This window comes from Catharus ustulatus, chromosome 4 (genome assembly GCF_009819885.2).
Source record: "Catharus ustulatus isolate bCatUst1 chromosome 4, bCatUst1.pri.v2, whole genome shotgun sequence".
Classification (NCBI taxonomy): domain Eukaryota; kingdom Metazoa; phylum Chordata; class Aves; order Passeriformes; family Turdidae; genus Catharus; species Catharus ustulatus.
Window position 1 is genome coordinate 25,217,143 of NC_046224.1, and position 16,724 is coordinate 25,233,866.

Below are 16,724 nucleotides of genomic sequence, written 5' to 3' on the forward strand. Positions count from 1 at the left end.
CATTCTTTGCCCCCACTACCTGTGGTACATCCTTCCCGAGCTTTGTTTAGCTCCCCCGAGGTAAACATTGATTCCTAAACCTTAACAAGGCAATTCTACTGTCAAGCAATTTGTCTTTCTAACACCTGGACATCACTTGGAGCTTGCTTGTTAGCTGCTGTTTTACAGACTACACCTCTTTTCTTGTTGACTAGACTTGAAAGCACAGAAAGATCAAACATCAAACAACATCCTTCCTTTAGAATTTCTTTTTAGTAGTTGACGTTTTGCGACAACGGTGCCGCTTTACGGCGGCCGCGCTCGCTGCTCGCTGTTCCGGGTTGTTGGTTCTCTGCTTTTACGACAGGGCGCTGCCGTCGCGCGGCGCTGACGCGGGAAGGGCGCGCCGGGGCTGCGCGCGGCCCTTTCCCCGCCCGCCGCCGCCGCCGCCGGAGCCGCTCCCGGATCCGCCACTGGATCCGCCGCCATCGGGGCCGCCCCGGGGCCGCGAAGGTGAGAAAAGCGCTGAGGCTGCCCCAGAGCCGCTCGCCTGCCGCGCCGGCCCCACCCGCGCGTACCGAGACCCCCCCGGCCCCGCCCCGCCGGTTCCGGTGGGGCCGCGTCCCCGCCCCTCCCCGGCACACGCAGCCCCCACCGGGATCCTTCCTTCTCCCCGGCCCGGTTGGCGGAGGCGCTTTCCCTTCCCGGCAGCCTGTGCTGAGGCAAGGCCTCAGGTCTTGGTGCCACACCGTGCGGCAGCTGAGGGTTTGAGGGGTTTTTTATCATTTTCTCACCTTTAGAAAACTAAAAAATGGCGAAGTTTGTGGCACCCGTGATCCAGGACAACCCGTCCGGCTGGGGTCCGTGTGCTGTGCCCGAGCAGTTCAAGGACATGCCCTACCAGCCCTTCAGCAAAGGAGACCGCCTGGGCAAGGTACTGTGCCGTGCTGAGCCCGGAGCTCTGGGCACTTTCCGAGCCTCCCCCGCACGCTGCCTCCCCTGCTCGCTTTTGTTACCTCGGCTGCTCCTCTGGCACCCTTGGCAGTGCCTCCTAGCACACTGAACACCTGGCAGGCAGAGGTGGGAATCAGAAGGATTAGACCTGGAGCACGTGTTTGTTTCTGCTGCTGGGAGTCCTGCATGCGCAGTTAGAGGTGTGGGGGAGAAATGTTGTGTTAATACTTAGTTTTGACTGTTTATGCTCATTTTTAGGTGGCCGATTGGACAGGAGCCACGTATCAGGATAAAAGATACACAAGTACGTGTGCTGGCTGTTCCTGGGGTTTATTTTCTGCAAAGTTGTCTTCCAAGCGTCATTCCTGCTTTCATGTCTCACACCCACCCTGTAATTACCTGCACAACTCAGCAAGACAGGCAGCTTACTTTAGGAAGCGTGCTTTGCCCTTGGGACAGCTCTGTGGGGTTCTCCCTGTCCTTGGGGCTTATTCTGGGGGTTTTTGTACTGCCTTGCTACCCGGGCTCATAAGGGAGGTTTGAAGGGGGAGAAGACATGCAGGTGTAAGGCAGGAGTCCCAATTTAGATATCAAACTTAGGTGAAGGGAGCTGGGAAGAGAAAAGGGCAAAGCATCAGGGTTTTTTCTTAGCACCTTGGTGCTGAGATACTTTGTTTTATTTGCAGACAAGTACTCCTCACAGTTCGGCGGTGGAAGCCAATATGCCTATTTCCACGAGGAGGATGAGACCAGCTTCCAGCTGGTGGACACGGCCCGGACGCAGAAAACAGCGTACCAGAGGAACCGTATGAGGTTTGCACAGGTAACGTGTTCAGGGGACAGGATCAGAGGGGAGCTTTGGCAGCACACAGTTCTTTCCCAGTTAAAATGTCTTCATTTTTCTTTCCATCATTTCTGCAGAGGAATCTTCGGAGAGACAAGGACCGTCGGAACATGCTGCAGTTCAGCATGCAGACGCTGCCAAAGAGTGCCAAGCAAAAGGAGAGGTGAGGCTGCGGAGATGAGCGTACCGAGCTCGGGTTGGAGTGTGTGAACATACTGTTGATGAATTTGCAAACTTACAGTAGCAGAATCTGCTGGAGCAAACAGTCAGCAAAGAATTTCAGGATGTTTCAAGTCCAATTTTGTGCTAGTGTCAGTAGTACTTAAAAGCATGGACTTCAAATGGCTATCTAATAATTTAGGAGATTTTTTTAATTGTATTTAGAAAACAAAGGTGGCATTCAAAACAGAATATCCTCTCTGAAAACTGCATTTCAGTTTTCAGGTAAAATTATATAAAGAGCTGCTCAGATCAAAGAACATCTTGATCAACAGATGGTTCAACAAATGTTTTAGCAGCTCAGTGCCTGAGAGCACTGCTCCTCTGGTAGTAGTTTGGAAGTGGAGGAATGATTGTGGCACATGGGAATCAAGAACTTCTCTTCACGGCTTTTTTCACATTTGTCATTTTAGAGATCGTTTGCGCCTACAAAAGAAGTTTCAGAAGCAGTTTGGAGTGAGGCAGAAATGGGACCAGAAATCACAGGTAGACAAACTGATGAGCATTGTGCCCCTCTGATGGTTAGGTTTTGCTGGCTGCTCACAGGGCAGCTCCTCTTGCACAAATCCTGATGTGTCTCTGTTTCTCTCTGTACCTGTCCTGCCTCTGGCCGCGCAGCAGAAACCTCGTGACTCCTCTGTTGAAGTTCGCAGCGATTGGGAGGTGAAGGAGGAGATGGATTTCCCTCGGCTGATGAAAATGCGCTACCTGGAGGTGTCAGAGCCACAGGACATGTGAGTTCTTTTGGAAATCGGGAGCTCAAGGGTCTCCTGCCTGGTGCCAATGTTCTCGTGGGGGTACCAAAACCAGGGGGAGGTAATGGAACCCTGTGTGGTTCATGGGTGGTGGTATTTGTAGGAGGGGTATCCAGATGGTCCTCTTACCTTTGCAGAGAGTGCTGTGGAGCCCTAGAGTACTATGACAAAGCCTTTGACCGCATTACAACAAGGAACGAGAAGCTCCTGAGGAGCATCAAGCGCATCTTCCATACCGTCACCACCACGGATGACCCAGTTATCAGAAAGGTATCCACCAGTTTGTAAAACTCAGTGGGTGCTGTTGTTGGAGATCAGCTGTCACCTTCGGACCAAAGGGCAAAAGCAAGAAGCATTAGCTGGTGTATTTTTCTTAGGTGGAAGGCAGAGCTAGATTAATGCAGTTTAGGAACGCTGGCCAAGGAAAAACTGTAATTCTGGAAGGGCAAGGAAACCAGTACTTGAGCTGTGTTGGGAGCAAAACTTATGTCAGAGACCTGATCCTTGGGGCCTTGCTTTTGAGGGAAGGCTCAGACATTTCTCTCTTGTGACCTGATGGGCAATAAGAAACCATGCATTTTTCAAGAGAATTAGCATTTTGTAGTAGTTTCTTGCTTTCCCCTTGTATGGGTGAGGGTGGGCCAGGATTGCTGGGTAGTACCTTATGCTTTGTCTGGCAGTAGATGTGATACTAAGCAGTTCAGCTTTCTCAGTCAGAGCAGCAGAAGAAATCAGTGATGTGCTTTGCTAGCACTTCTTGTCCTGCCTAGGGAAGGGGTATCTGTTCTTATCGCTGAAACAGTTTTCCCCTCCTCCTGTATTCACAGCTGGCCAAGACACAAGGGAATGTGTTTGCCACAGATGCCATCCTGGCCACTCTGATGAGCTGCACTCGCTCTGTCTATTCCTGGGACATCATTGTCCAGAGAGTTGGATCCAAGCTTTTCTTTGACAAGAGGGACAACTCAGATTTTGGTGAGGAAAAGTCCTGGAAGAAATTTCTGTTGCAGTAGCTAAAGGGTCTAATTTTCTTTATGCCTGTTTGCATGTCCACACTGAACCCCCTGAACAAGCTGATAGTTGCAGCTATGTGATAGCTGTGTGGGGAATTTCAGTGTTGATCTGCTCTGATGTGTGGCTAGAAACTCATTAAAGCTGACATAGTTAGTCCCCCAACTATATCCACTTGCATCTGGTTCTCTTCCCAGACCTCCTGACAGTGAGTGAAACAGCCAATGAACCACCTCAGGAGGAGGGCAACTCCTTTAATTCTCCACGCAACCTGGCCATGGAAGCTACCTACATCAACCATAACTTCTCCCAGCAGTGTCTGAGGATGGTAAGGTGGAACGGTGATGAGTAGTGGGGTCTGTTTCAGAGAGTCTCCAGAAGGGACTTCATTAAGGCTGCTTTAATACAACACAGAAGCATTTTAATTGACAGTCCTGTTACACCAGTGGTCTTTCAGTTTTGAAAGAGATGGGATTATTTCTGGTGAGCAGTGTGACTTTGTTGTAGAAAGGTTTTCACCTTGATTTCACAGAGAAGTCATCCTACTCCCATTGATGATGCTGACAGGCTTCTCAGTACACTTAATGAAGCCTAAGTGCCAGTATAAGTACTGCTTATAGTGCTGTGACTAATGTGGGCATGAGGCTTCCATCAGCTGTCTTAATGTTTTGGTGTTTCTATACATAAGGGAAATCAGCTACTGTTGCTGTAAAAGAATATTTTTCTAATAGAGGAAAGCTGTCTCCTAACATGCTCTGCTGTTTTCATCTGCAGGGAAAGGAGAAATACAAGTTTCCCAACCCAAACCCTTTTGTGGAGGATGACATGGATAAAAATGAAGTAGCCTCTGTTGCATACAGGTAAGTTGATATTTCTGATGCCCAGGTTTGGCAAGGGGGCAGGATGTCAGTGTGATACGGAGGCAAAATAGGTTGGGAGTGTTATTGATGGAAGCTTTACCTTGAGATGGATTAATGGACAACCTCACAGCGAAAAGATAGAGGAGGAAAGGATTACTTAAAGAATGCTTACATGGATCTGGAAGAGAACAAAGGTCAGAAATAACGAGCTGGATTGTTTATTGGCAGATACCGAAGGTGGAAGCTGGGAGATGATATAGATCTCATTGTCCGCTGTGAACATGATGGAGTGATGACAGGAGCTAATGGAGAAGTGTCATTCATCAACATCAAAACACTGAACGAGTGGGATTCGAGGGTGAGGAAGAGCAGGATCCCCAAGCTAGCTCTAACTGCTTCACTGCTGCCTGACATGCCAGGTACAGCAGGGAAGATGAGACAAACATCTGGCGGCATCCCCTGGGTGTTACATTCCGCTAAGGATTCTCCCCTAAATGTTGTAGCTGATTTGAACACTCTTGTCATTTGGTGGTCAGCACAGTAGCCAGTCTTCGTATGGTTCTCTTTAGAATTCTTCCTTCACAAATTACCCTTTCTAACCCCTGCCACAAACATTGAGCAATCCTAACTGTTCACATTTCTCCCTTCCCGGTGCAAGAGTTTGCCCTGTAGGCTGTAGTTCCCATTCCCGCACGTGGTACCGTAGGGTAGACAGCTTCCCTGTGTTTTGACAAGATGGCCAAAGAGATGGCTGCTGGCTTGTCAGGCTGACCCTGGTTCTGATTCTCCTCTCAGTATTGCAATGGGGTGGACTGGCGCCAGAAGCTGGACTCTCAGAGAGGGGCTGTCATTGCCACGGAGCTGAAGAACAACAGCTACAAACTGGCCCGCTGGACATGCTGTGCGCTGCTGGCTGGATCAGAGTATCTTAAACTCGGGTAAGGGGGCCAGTTCACAGTGAATATCTTCCAGGTGCATTTTGCATTATTAAACTTCCTATATGTCTGAGTGAAGCATTTACAGAATGAGTAATCCTAAAATCACCCAGTGTTTGAGTGGCCAAGAAAGGAAAGCTTGTGGTGAGTGCACCAGTCTTGGTGTAAGCTGCTTCCCCTCAGCATCCAGCTGTGACTAACACCATGCACAAAGGACACGTGGCCTGCATGGGCTCTCAGCCTCTGCTGTGGTCACCAACACGAGAAATACATACAGCAACTGCAATGCCTGTCAGGAATCTGAGATCCTCAGTGCCCTGTTACTGAGGAATTGGGTAGTGAAGGGATATATGGCCACTGTGTTTTTTAAATGGTCAGCTTAAAATCAGTTGAGTACTGGAGGTGATAAGCAAGAGGCTTTTGCTAAATAAGTTCTAGTGGTTCTGCAACCCTCAGTTCCATCCACAGACATGGAACTGATATTTTTCCATCTTTTTCATTCCAAACTCCCAGCTAATCGTGCTATTGCTTAATTTTATCTGTGGGGCTAATTCTTCTTTATCTTTTGTACTTCTCCATCCGATTTGGGGATTTTCAAGTGCCTTGCAGATTGACAGTTTATAGCCAGGAGATCCTCTTAGCTGTCAGTGTTGGAGTATTATGATTTTCCAGCCCAGAAAACAAAAATAAGATGATCACACAGCTCATTTGCTGGTGTTTTGCTGTCTGGGCATAATCTCCTCATACCCCTCTGGTTACTTCTTGCCCCCCTAGGTACGTATCCCGTTACCATGTGAAGGACTCTGCCCGCCATGTGATCCTGGGCACACAGCAGTTCAAGCCAAATGAATTTGCCAGCCAGATTAATCTGAGCATAGAGAACGCCTGGGGCATCCTGAGATGCGTCATTGATATCTGCATGAAGCTGGATGAGGGGAAGTACCTCATCCTCAAAGACCCCAACAAGCAGGTGATCCGCATCTACAGTTTACCTGATGGCACCTTCAGCTCTGATGAAGATGAGGAGGATGAGGAGGAAGAAGAGGAAGAGGAAGGTTTGTAGCATACTTGGTGCTTACTGCTTTTAAGTGATGTAGTAGTCTGGAGAGGACTGATTTTGGCAGGAGTTGGGGGAAGTACCCAGATTCAGAGCACTGTCTGGCATAACAAAACCTGCCAAGAAGCTTTTCATTCAGTGGCCCCAAGGTCTGCAGGAGTGGGTGGGTGCTTATTTCTGTTGGTACTGGGATTTTTTTTTTGTGCAGTTTTAGAAATGGAAGTGACTATAAGGTGACATATTTAAAATGTGTGGTGATGGAGCTCAATTGAGGGAATGTGGTGAAGGCTTTTCTGAAGTGACTCTTGAAGCTGGACAATCATTGGCTGGTCAGGATGCAAGTTTTGGAGGATCAGTGGTGCCCAGTGGACAAATGCTGCCTTCCCTTTGCTGCCTAAAACCATCTTTGATCCCTGACATGAGATCTGTGTGTTCTGCTGACAGTGGGGAACCATTTATCCTAGACTTGTGCTTCTGTGAGAAAAAAATATCTCCCAGATTATTTTTAGGCTGTAAGCTTAGCCTGGCTGCTGTGGATTTCATTATGGAAATGTTAGTTGGGTTGCTTCATAATTTGCTCAGGAATGTAAATTGTGTATGAGGAGTGTGTGGTCTTGGCTCATGGCAGGTTTGTTGGGAAGCTGGGGGGAGGCGAGGAGACAGTTGGAGGTGGGATAAATATCCCGAAGTGGCAGCCTTGCTTTTTTGCGTTCCTTGTGGCATTTCCTTGACAGCGAGGGTTTAATTCTGGGGTTTTCTTTCCCCAGCTGCCTCCACTTCATTTTTGTTTCTCTTCTTTTTCAGAGGAGGAGAGCTGAACCCTCCAACCAGCACCGATGGGCTGTAGTGCCTGGGCAGCCCCGGTCCCGGGGACGGGCTGTGGCTGCACCTTCGCCCCGGCTGTGCTGCACATCGATCATAAATGGGGGGAAAGCGGAATAAAGTTGATTTTGGCGAGTGCCGGCGCTGTCTGTGTGTGTGTGTGCCTGGTTCGGGTGCCCCCCGCGGTCACGGCTCCGTCCCGCGCCTGTCCCTTTAAGAGCCGCCCGCCCCCGGACACGTGGTGCGTGCGCCGCCATGGTGCCGGCGGCGGTGGCGGCGTCACGTGATGCGGGGAGCGCGCTGCCCCCCCTCGCTCGCCCCCGCAGCGGGCGGGAGGCAGCGCCGTGCCCGCCCCGCCCTGCCCGGGAGGCGCGGGAAGGAGGAGGAGGGAGCGGAGCGGGAAAAGCCCGGAGCGGGAGGAGCGGCGCGGCGGGAGCTCCATGGTGCAGGTGCGGGATCCGGGCGGCCGGCGGCGGCCCCGCGCGTCACGTGCGCCGCGCCTCGTGCGCCGTTTGGCGGGGGCGGGGGCGGGGGCATCGGGGCCGGGACCGTATTGGCGGGGGAGCGAGGGCAGCGCGGGGCACCCCATCTCCCATTGGCTGGGGGGCTCGGGCCGCCCGTCCCCATTGGCTGGTGGGGCGCAGGGGCGCTCGCGACCCGTAGTCCACAGGTGCTGCCCCACCTTGCCACCTGTGTGCTGTGGGCGGGGAGCACTGTGCGCCCATTGGCTGGAAGGCCCTGGACCCCAGCTTTCATTGGCTGGCAGGGAGCAGGACCCCGCCCCAACACCCCACCCTCTGTGGGGGCGTCATGGCGGCCGAGTCTGGGCGGTGGCGGGCGAGGACTGGTGGGGTTGGGGGTCTCCTGTGGGAAGGCTGCAGCCCCAGGGGTGACGCCTCCTGGTCCTCTTCCCTTCAGGGCCGGCTGTGCCAGCCCCGCCATGGCCACGGCGGTCTGCGGGGCACTCGTGGGGCTGGCCCTGTATGCCAGCAGCCTGTGCGCCGTGAGTGGTGCCACATTCCTTTACCACGACTACTGCGTCATCGGGGCCGGCCCCGCGGGCTTGCAGGCGGCCTATTTCCTCCAGCGAGCGGGCCGGGACTACGTCGTCTTCGAGCGGAGCCATGCTCCCGGCAGCTTCTTCGCGCTCTACCCTCGGCACCGCAAACTCATCAGCATCAACAAGCAGTACACGGGCAAGTCCAACAGCGAGTTCAACCTGCGTCACGACTGGAATTCGCTCCTCAGCCACGACCGGCGGCTGCTTTTCCGGCGCTACTCTCGCGACTTCTTCCCCAACGCTGACGCGATGGTGCGCTACCTGGAGGACTTTGCTTCCCTGCTGAAGCTGCAGATTCAGTACAACACGGCCATCATCCATGTGACATTGGAAAAGAATGAGCAGGCCTGGAACGGCCATTACTTTATCCTGACCGACCAGGACAGGAAGACCTACAAGTGCAGGTAATGGGCTTGACACGCAGCTCAGAGCTTTGCCCTGCTGAGGTGTGAATATCTCCGAGAAGGGAGATTTCACAGCCTATTAGAGCCTTAATCGCCATCAGAGGCGGAAAACATTTTTTTTAGGGATTGGCAGGTGGATGGGTGGAATAACTGCTCCTGGGAAGACATTGCCTTTCACGAGCAGTGTTTTGGCTTTGGCAGGCACAAATTGGCCGTGATGGCCGTCACTGCAGCGTCTGTCCTTGATAGGTATGCTTGAAATCACTTTTGTTTTATCACTAGATAATTGCTATCTGTGAAAAAGGTAACTCAGTTGTACTCACAGCCAACACTGCCATTAGTACAAACTGGATTGAGTCAGTGCGGTGACATCTTGCTCCGTTTTCCCACTTGTGCTCAGGGGTGTGTCCCAGACAAGTGAAGCCCTTGGTTGGCACAGAGCTGGAACACAGAGGGGGAAGCAGAGGAAAGTGGGGCTTTTTTGGAGGAGGGGCAAGGACTGTGAGGAATAACCTTCAAGTCTGCTGGTGACTGAATTCCCCTTCCACTCATCCTATTTACGTGTGTGTATCCTGTACCGCCACTGAGTGCCGTTCCTAAAAACCTCGAAGTTACTCGTATGAACATACGGAGTATATTTCTCACCTCTCCTGAGAACCTCAGCTCTACGACAGCAGGTCGAGCTGGCTGTCACTTGCCGGTGTGCTGCTGGCAGGCTCCGAGGGGACAGAAGGCAATCCCGGACACCCACGTACTGTGAGCGACTTGCTCTCGGGATGCTGTGTAAGCAAGGCTGGGACAGCAGGCAGTGCTGCTTGCCTCAGCTGCCTGGTGTTTCCATCTAAGTCATCAGAACTTCCTCAAGAATCAAGTAAAAGCTCTTATGGAGTGATATAAAAAGATCACTGCAGTAATTTTTGGTGTTAACAATTAGTGATCTTGCTAACATGTTTTTATGACTGGGAGTTACATTTCAAAATATCGAAACAATTTCCTGTCTGTCTTAAAAATGACTTCTGCTCTGCCAAATGTCAACTCAAATTTTAAATCAAAGTCATTTTTATGCAACATATAATCAACCAGCTATATTATATATTCTGTCAATGAGTTCATATGAGTAGAAGTTGCTTTCATGAACAGGCGAGGGAGATGCATATGTATAGCACCCACACTGACTGTTGCTATGTATAACAGTGTTCCTAGTTGTCCTGAGGATAGGGAAGAGAAGAGCAGGTCATTAGTTGAAGCTAGGTAGAGGTTCCTTTTGAAACCATGGCCTGTGCAGATGGTCCAATTCACTGTTGGGGTCACATTGCAGCCACCTTCCACAGTGGGAGGAGAAAGGAATGAGGAGATGGAGCCCCTTTCTTGAAATTTCTGCATTTACAAGTACTATTCCTGTTTTTTCAGCTGTTTGTTGGTTGCTGCTGGGACGTGGGTTCCCAATGTGGTAAATTTTCCTGGCTCAGAGTACGTTGAGGGTTACGAGACTGTGTCCACCAACCCGGAGGACTTTGCTGGCCAAACCGTGTTGATCTTGGGCCGAGGGAACTCGGCCTTCGAGACAGCGGAGAACATCCTGGGTGTCACCAATTTCATCCACATGGTGAGCCGGTCCCGCGTGCGCCTCTCGTGGGCCACCCACTACGTCGGGGATCTGAGGTAAGAACCACTTCTATTCCTGTTTCTAACCAGCTGGAATACAAACAAGGAGAATCACAATCACTTCTTTCCCAGGCTACGGGCTGGATTGGTGCTATGTTCGTGGGGGCCACAGGGGAAATACAGGGCCTTCTATAGGTCCTTGGTTTAAAGAAATCCAGGTTGCCGTTGCTGAATACAGAGGCTTGGTGAGAGCTTTTTGGTATCTGTGTGAAATAGAAACATGTCCACTTGCAAACTGTAATCTTTAAAATGTACTGGCTTTCAAGTTATTCCCTTGCTTCCAGTCACAAAGAAAAGTTAGGAGGTTGGCTACATGCTGCAAGGACAGCAAACCTTTGTTAACTGGGCTGTTCCTGTGAGCCCTGAGGCTCTGAGGATAACCCTTACACTGGAGAGGAGTTGGGATGTCTGATAAATGATCCCATTTTCACCAGCTAAGACAGAACCTCCCTTCTTTATGTACTCGTGTTTTCCATAGAGCAATTAACAATGGCCTGCTAGACACCTACCAGCTGAAATCTCTGGATGGGCTTCTGGAGGGTGACCTAGAAGATCTGGCCATTGTTAAGGACAAAAAGGGAAAGCTGCACATCACCCTGCGGTTCTACTTGGAGAACAGGAACATCAGTGCAGGCATCGACTCCATCACTCTCCCTCAGGATGAACTGGACAATTTTGCCACCCGCGCACCTTACGACCGTGTCATCCGCTGCCTGGGCTGGAAGTTTGACTTCTCTATCTATAATAGGTGAGGGAGAACCAGGGTCTCCATGAAATAAGGCATTTAGGCTGAAGGACCTGAGTAGGGAGGAAAGGGAAGAGCAAGTCTTTCCTGGCAGCATTGTTTGGACCTCCATGCTCCATGCTCTGAGCTGCTTGGTGCTGCACAGTCCTTTGTTTATCCTGCAGGTAAGGCTGTTTCCCAGTGGGAATGTGTGTCGCTGCCCTCTGACCAACAGGCTCTAAGGCTGCACAGATGGCAGCAGTGAGGCTTCAGTGACACAGAAAAGTCTGTACCTTTAGAACTTAATATCCTGACCTGCCAGATCACAATGACAAGGCTAGCAGTGTTTGGGGTTTTTTTTTTTTTTGGAAATGAGGAGGATAAAGGTGCAGATTGCTATGAAAAGGTTTTGTCTGGGGAAAAAAAAAATTCCCTGAGGATGCAACCTTCATTCCACCTTGGTACATCCTGCAGTTGAAAATCATACTGCTAACTTCACTGTCTTCCAAAATTCATTGTTAATGGCTCAACTGAGGATTAGATCTTGTCCAGGGCTATCTTGAGATGAACACCCTTAGCTTCCAAAGACTCTCATTTTAGTAGTCAAAGCCACTGAAGGCAGCCAGGGGTATGAAGCAGAACCTTGCAGTGGCTGCAATATAATGTGTATCAGAAACCCTTTTTATTTTTCTACTCCTGTCTTTCCTGATAGCCTGCTTTTCTTTTGCATATCAGATCCCTGAGAATGATGCCAGGAAAAGGGAATATTAAGAAGTATCCTCAAATCAAACCCAGCTATGAGTCTAGAGGCACTCGGGGGCTCTTTGTTCTTGGCACTGCTAGCCATTCAGTTGACTTCAGGAAATCTGCTGGGGGCTTCATCCATGGATTCCGGTATACAAGTGAGTACTGGGTGTACAGAAAGGGTAGAGGTGAAAATCGTTCCTCCCTTCAAAGGAACAATCCATAGCTTACTACTGGAAAGAGATTGCCCTTAGTCTTGTTCTGGCAATAAAAAGGACAAAACACAGCTGCAGCTGCATCATCTGAAGTGGAGGAGAAGTGACTTGGGGTCATATATGAAGTTTTTGGTTGTCTGTCTTTGTTTTGTCTTGTGTCTCTCTTCCCTGCTGTCTGTTATTTATGTAACACAATAGATTTCTTCCTGCCAGACGCCCTGCCTCGTGACAGGCTGTGGGTGAGAGGTCTGTGCTGCAGAGTTAAAACCCAGCAGCTGTGGGCAGAGAATCTCCTTCTTTATGTGTGTGTGCCCATCCTTATCGTTAAAGGACTGCTGAGAAGTAATGAAATATCCCCAAGGATCCCCCCGTGCCCTCCCCCACCACTTAGCATCCCATCAGCTTTCCAAGGGCATCTCTACTGCGGTTACTAGTGCTTGGAGTGGGAGATCCTGAGCACGGAGGAGCTGTAAAGGCTGTTTATCGAGTCCTGCTGCAGCACAGAGATTTGATTTCTTAAAGCATAAGCTTGGGTTGTTAAATAAGCTGTCTTGTTTCTCTCCGTGTCTTAGCTCGGGCAGTCCATCGCCTATTGGAAAACCGTCACCATGGTGTCCCCTGGCCATCCACAGTCTACCCTATTACACAGCTGACCAATTCCATCATCAAGAGGGTGAACGAGGCCTCAGGCCTCTACCAGATGTTCAGTGTCCTGGCTGACATCATACTGCTGAGAGAGTGAGTGAGTAATTACTCCCAGCACTGCACTCCATAATTTCATTTATGTCTCTTCCATTGCTTCCTGTGTTGCCACCTCACAGATTGCACTGTTCCTGCCTAAGGATGTTACATTGCATAGGCAGCCACCCCAAACCACTGCTGCAACTGGTGCCCAATTGTGCAGACTATTTCTCCCTCTTAAAGAGCTGAAATGGTCCAGACCTCCCCTTCAGGCTCACAGCTGTAGTAGTTTTTACTGACGCCAGGGAAAAACTTCGTTGAGCGGTGCTACTGTAGAGAGAATCCCATAATTGAGGAAAACAATGGTGTCTTGTAACAGTCTCTGCAGCCTTTTATAAGCTCTGCATCAAGTCCAGCTCAGATCTGTAATGACAAAACAAAAGTACTGTCTGATGACTTTTTAGCTTTAGCCTTGACCAGCTGAGGGTGGGTTGAATCCCAGCTGGCTTTCTCTGGTGGAGAATTCTGATGGTGTGTTTGCAATTCACAGGAATGCCACAGCATTTGAATACCTGGAAGAGTACCCTACTGGAATCCTGGCTGAGCTGGAAATGCAGACAGGAAGAAAGGCTTGCAGTGGGCTCTTTGTCATTATCATGGAGTATGGGAGGAATTTCTCTGGAGCTGACAAGGATGTCTTCTACTACAATCGTGCTGTGGGAGAGGCCCAGCATGCCTGGCAGTCCAATTTTTTACACCCTGTTATTTACTATTACAAACGCCTCCCAACAGGTAAGCTTTCCTGCTAATTATGTGACACAACCAAAACAAAGAGGGATAAAGATAAATCAGAGCCAGAGTGAGGTTGAAAGCAGTATTCCCCCTTCCTGTGAGACACCCTCCACCACTGTATGAGCTGAACTGGAAGCTGAGAGTTGGCAAGAAAGTTCCATTGTTAAGACTGATATAGGGGGTGGCGGGGGGTTGTACCAGAGACCTTACATTTGAAAATAGGAACAAACAGGCATGCTGGAAATTTCCCCACAGCCAAAAAGAGGAACAGTTCTTCCCTTTGGCTGGCACCCTGTGTGTATTTTGCAGAGCCTGACAGATGAGGCTGTTGTTTGGCCATCTTGCTGCCAAGAGAAAGCTGCTCTCTGGCAGGCCCAGGTCTGAGAGGTCACACAGACATAGAGGCAGCCAAAGGCAACGGTTTCAAGAGGAGTGTTCTATCCAGCAGCAAAGACGCTCAGGGTAGACTTCCTTGGGAAATGAGTGTGTTGAAATCTTCATCTTCAGAAACCTAAGGTCAGGGTCCAGCTGGCCTTCATGGAAATAAGCATGATAGGTAGCAGCATTAAACGCAGCTTAGCCCATCTGGCAGTCTCTGCTCAGGGAGAACAGGAGTGAAATGACAGGAATGCTATGGGCAGGGACAGAGGGCAGCTGTGCAGTGGCAGGGCTGTTGAGGACAGAGCTAGCAGAGGGGATTGCAAATGAAAGTAATGGATTAAAAGGTCAGGACAAAAGCAGAAACAGCTGTCACATCTGCTTTCCACTCCCCAACTCTTTTCAATGCCATTTTGCTTCTAAGAGACTCCCTTAATGTTCTCTTGGCAGAGCATGAGATGAGGCTCCGTCCCCCAGACTGGCCTCTGCCCCGGCCAGATGCCATCCATCACATTGTGGAGGACTTTCTGACAGACTGGACAGCTCCAAATGCTCACATCCTGCCGCTGAGGCGGTTTTTGGAGAACTGCCTCAGCACCGACCTGCGCAATTTCTTTGCAGGTAATTTGTGTGCAGGGTCGAAGTGGCAGGAAGAGGAGGAGGAATGTGAGGAATAAGTGACAGGAGTGATCTCCTCTGCAAGTAGCTGAGATCTCCCTGTGGTGAGCTGCTTGTCTCACTGTCAGTCACACCTCCTCAATGCACTCACCAGATGGTACAAAGTGCTGTTCTGTGTGTATGTTCCTAAAGAGTCCTTGCTCTTGTTCACCATTAGAAAAGACTGGCCCAGGCATGCCAGGATTTAGAGGAAGGCATATAAGGTTGGGTTCAATCCTTTTTCTAGCTGCTTTCCTTTCTTCTTCATTAACATTCTTTGTGCCATTGTGTACTAGATCTCATGTACTGGTGACTGGATTGCTTTCCCATGGGAAATGGGAATGCTGTGATGTGAGAAGTCAAGAGCCTCTGCTCTCTCCCTTCCTTGTCTTAAGACTCATGTGGGACCCTCCTGCAGGAAGCCCCTGTGGCACACAGAGGAAAAAAGCCACCATGTGGCACACAGAAGATGTCAGATGGATGCAAACTTAACTCTGTCTTCTTTTTCTCTCAGTGTGCAGACTGGGTATCCCTGTTTGCATCTGCTGAGCTCTGCAGAATTAAGTCAATTACTGTGCTGCCACCCAGGGCAGGGTACCGGGTAGGAAACTCCAGCCATCTTCCCTCATCCTCTCTGCCTTTTGTTTTGAACAAGTCTCTGATACCTTGTAGGGAAATATTCCCATAAACTATCTCTGCTGACTCTAATTTTTGATCCTTTCCCTTGCAGAGTCCTGTTTCCTGTTTGCCTTCACCCATCAGAAGCTGCCTCCCTCCTGCCAGCAGGGTTACATGAGAATGCAGGGACTGGTGGGCAGCCAGGAGCTCCGGCACCACGCGGTGCAGGCTGGGCTGCTCCAGAACTACACTCACACAGACTTTTTGGGTGACAGACCCCCTGACAGCCATGATGGGTCACAGGAGCAGTTGATGAGAGATCATGGGATACCAGTTCGTCCTCTGCAGCATCTTGTTAATGCCAAGGATGAGCTTTAACCTTTCTTGCTCCACACTGAGATCTATAGGTGCTTTTGTGACAGTACTGTAACAGAGATCCACAGCAGGATTCTGCCCTTTCCAGTGTCCCTTTTCTATCCCTGTGCCTCCCACTGATCGTGAGTTGCCAAAGACCTGCTCAGATTCTGCTGTTACAAAGAGGACCAACATGCTCTGAAGGATTCAGTGAGGGACCAAAATCAGTGATGTTGAGGTTCCCATGTTGTCCTTGCAGAGTTCAGCTTTGCCTGAAGATGGTGTTTGTGTTTATCTCACTGACCAATATCTGCAGTGACATACAGAGGCCACAGAAGTGAGCGTAGGAATGTCTGGGAAACTTCAGATGTCATGGCCCCATCAGAGATGACCTGCTCACACCCTATGGCAGCCCAGTGCCACTTCTCTGGTCCCTGGAAGCCTTATGCTGTGTACACTTGAAGAGTTGTTTCTGCGTCAAATGCTGAAGTGGTACTTCAGGCAAACTTCCTGGTATTTTTCCAGTTGTGTAGCTTGAGTGGGGAAAGATGACTTTTTTTAGTTACTGTATAAGTCAGGTAATTTATAATTTCCCAGAGAGCACTACAAGGGACTCTTTCCTCCACAATGGATGAGTAGCTTGCTTGGAATGCCTGGGACACAGATACTTACACTGAGTTTGGCTCTGCTGTCCTCATGTTTTTCTTCTCTCACACCAAGCAGCCTAGAAGGTTAGCCTGTCTTTTATAAAGCATGACAAATATTTCTCCTATTTGCACTATGTCCCATCAAGAAAGTTTGATGTTGTTAAAATGCTCCTTAAAATGTCTGTTTTATTCCATTCCTGAAGGGGGAATCCTGAAGGGACTGACAGGAAGGCTGTCTGCACTTTACTGCTCCCTCTGTGAGCCACATGCGCTTGCCTGTCACCTCCCTGTGGACTCCTTCCGTGGGCCTGGAGTTGCAAAGCAAGAGCAGTTCTGAGCTTGACCTCAT

The 16,724-nt window shown here is 49.9% G+C and overlaps 2 protein-coding genes across 3 annotated transcripts; both read left to right on the forward strand.

The window, feature by feature from the left end:
• The first annotated feature begins 410 nt into the window (after positions 1-410).
• On the forward strand, positions 411-7,574 carry EIF3D (eukaryotic translation initiation factor 3 subunit D). Of its 2 annotated transcripts, none has more exons than XM_033059030.2 (15): positions 411-492; positions 780-913; positions 1,192-1,237; positions 1,620-1,756; positions 1,855-1,940; positions 2,410-2,482; positions 2,615-2,730; positions 2,889-3,021; positions 3,579-3,726; positions 3,960-4,090; positions 4,537-4,622; positions 4,851-4,980; positions 5,418-5,560; positions 6,332-6,612; positions 7,419-7,574. In XM_033059030.2, exons 2-15 carry the CDS (start codon positions 791-793, stop codon positions 7,430-7,432), a joined length of 1,647 nt encoding a protein of 548 aa, XP_032914921.1. In that variant the 5' UTR covers positions 411-492; positions 780-790; the 3' UTR covers positions 7,433-7,574. The 2 variants fall into 2 exon arrangements, with proteins under 2 accessions (XP_032914921.1, XP_032914922.1); XM_033059031.2 differs by having other exon boundaries at positions 2,618-2,730.
• A 186-nt stretch (positions 7,575-7,760) lies between these two features.
• On the forward strand, positions 7,761-16,557 carry FOXRED2 (FAD dependent oxidoreductase domain containing 2). The gene is made up of 9 exons (XM_033057872.1): positions 7,761-7,885; positions 8,355-8,900; positions 10,311-10,562; positions 11,044-11,313; positions 12,025-12,191; positions 12,821-12,986; positions 13,480-13,721; positions 14,550-14,720; positions 15,487-16,557. Exons 2-9 carry the CDS (start codon positions 8,377-8,379, stop codon positions 15,750-15,752), a joined length of 2,058 nt encoding a protein of 685 aa, XP_032913763.1. The 5' UTR covers positions 7,761-7,885; positions 8,355-8,376; the 3' UTR covers positions 15,753-16,557.
• Positions 16,558-16,724: the final 167 nt, after the last annotated feature.

Bases quoted from the DNA above. Each gene is read 5' to 3' on its own strand.
- EIF3D (XM_033059030.2), top strand. From the start codon at position 791: ATGGCGAAGTTTGTGGCACCCGTGATCCAGGACAACCCGTCCGGCTGG. The intron at 4,091-4,536 runs GTAAGGTGGAAC...TTTCATCTGCAG, and splicing joins CCCAGCAGTGTCTGAGGATG to GGAAAGGAGAAATACAAGTT. The intron at 4,623-4,850 runs GTAAGTTGATAT...GTTTATTGGCAG, and splicing joins GTAGCCTCTGTTGCATACAG to ATACCGAAGGTGGAAGCTGG.
- FOXRED2 (XM_033057872.1), top strand. From the start codon at position 8,377: ATGGCCACGGCGGTCTGCGGGGCACTCGTGGGGCTGGCCCTGTATGCC. The intron at 10,563-11,043 runs GTAAGAACCACT...TGTTTTCCATAG, and splicing joins CACTACGTCGGGGATCTGAG to AGCAATTAACAATGGCCTGC. The intron at 12,192-12,820 runs GTGAGTACTGGG...TCCGTGTCTTAG, and splicing joins CCATGGATTCCGGTATACAA to CTCGGGCAGTCCATCGCCTA.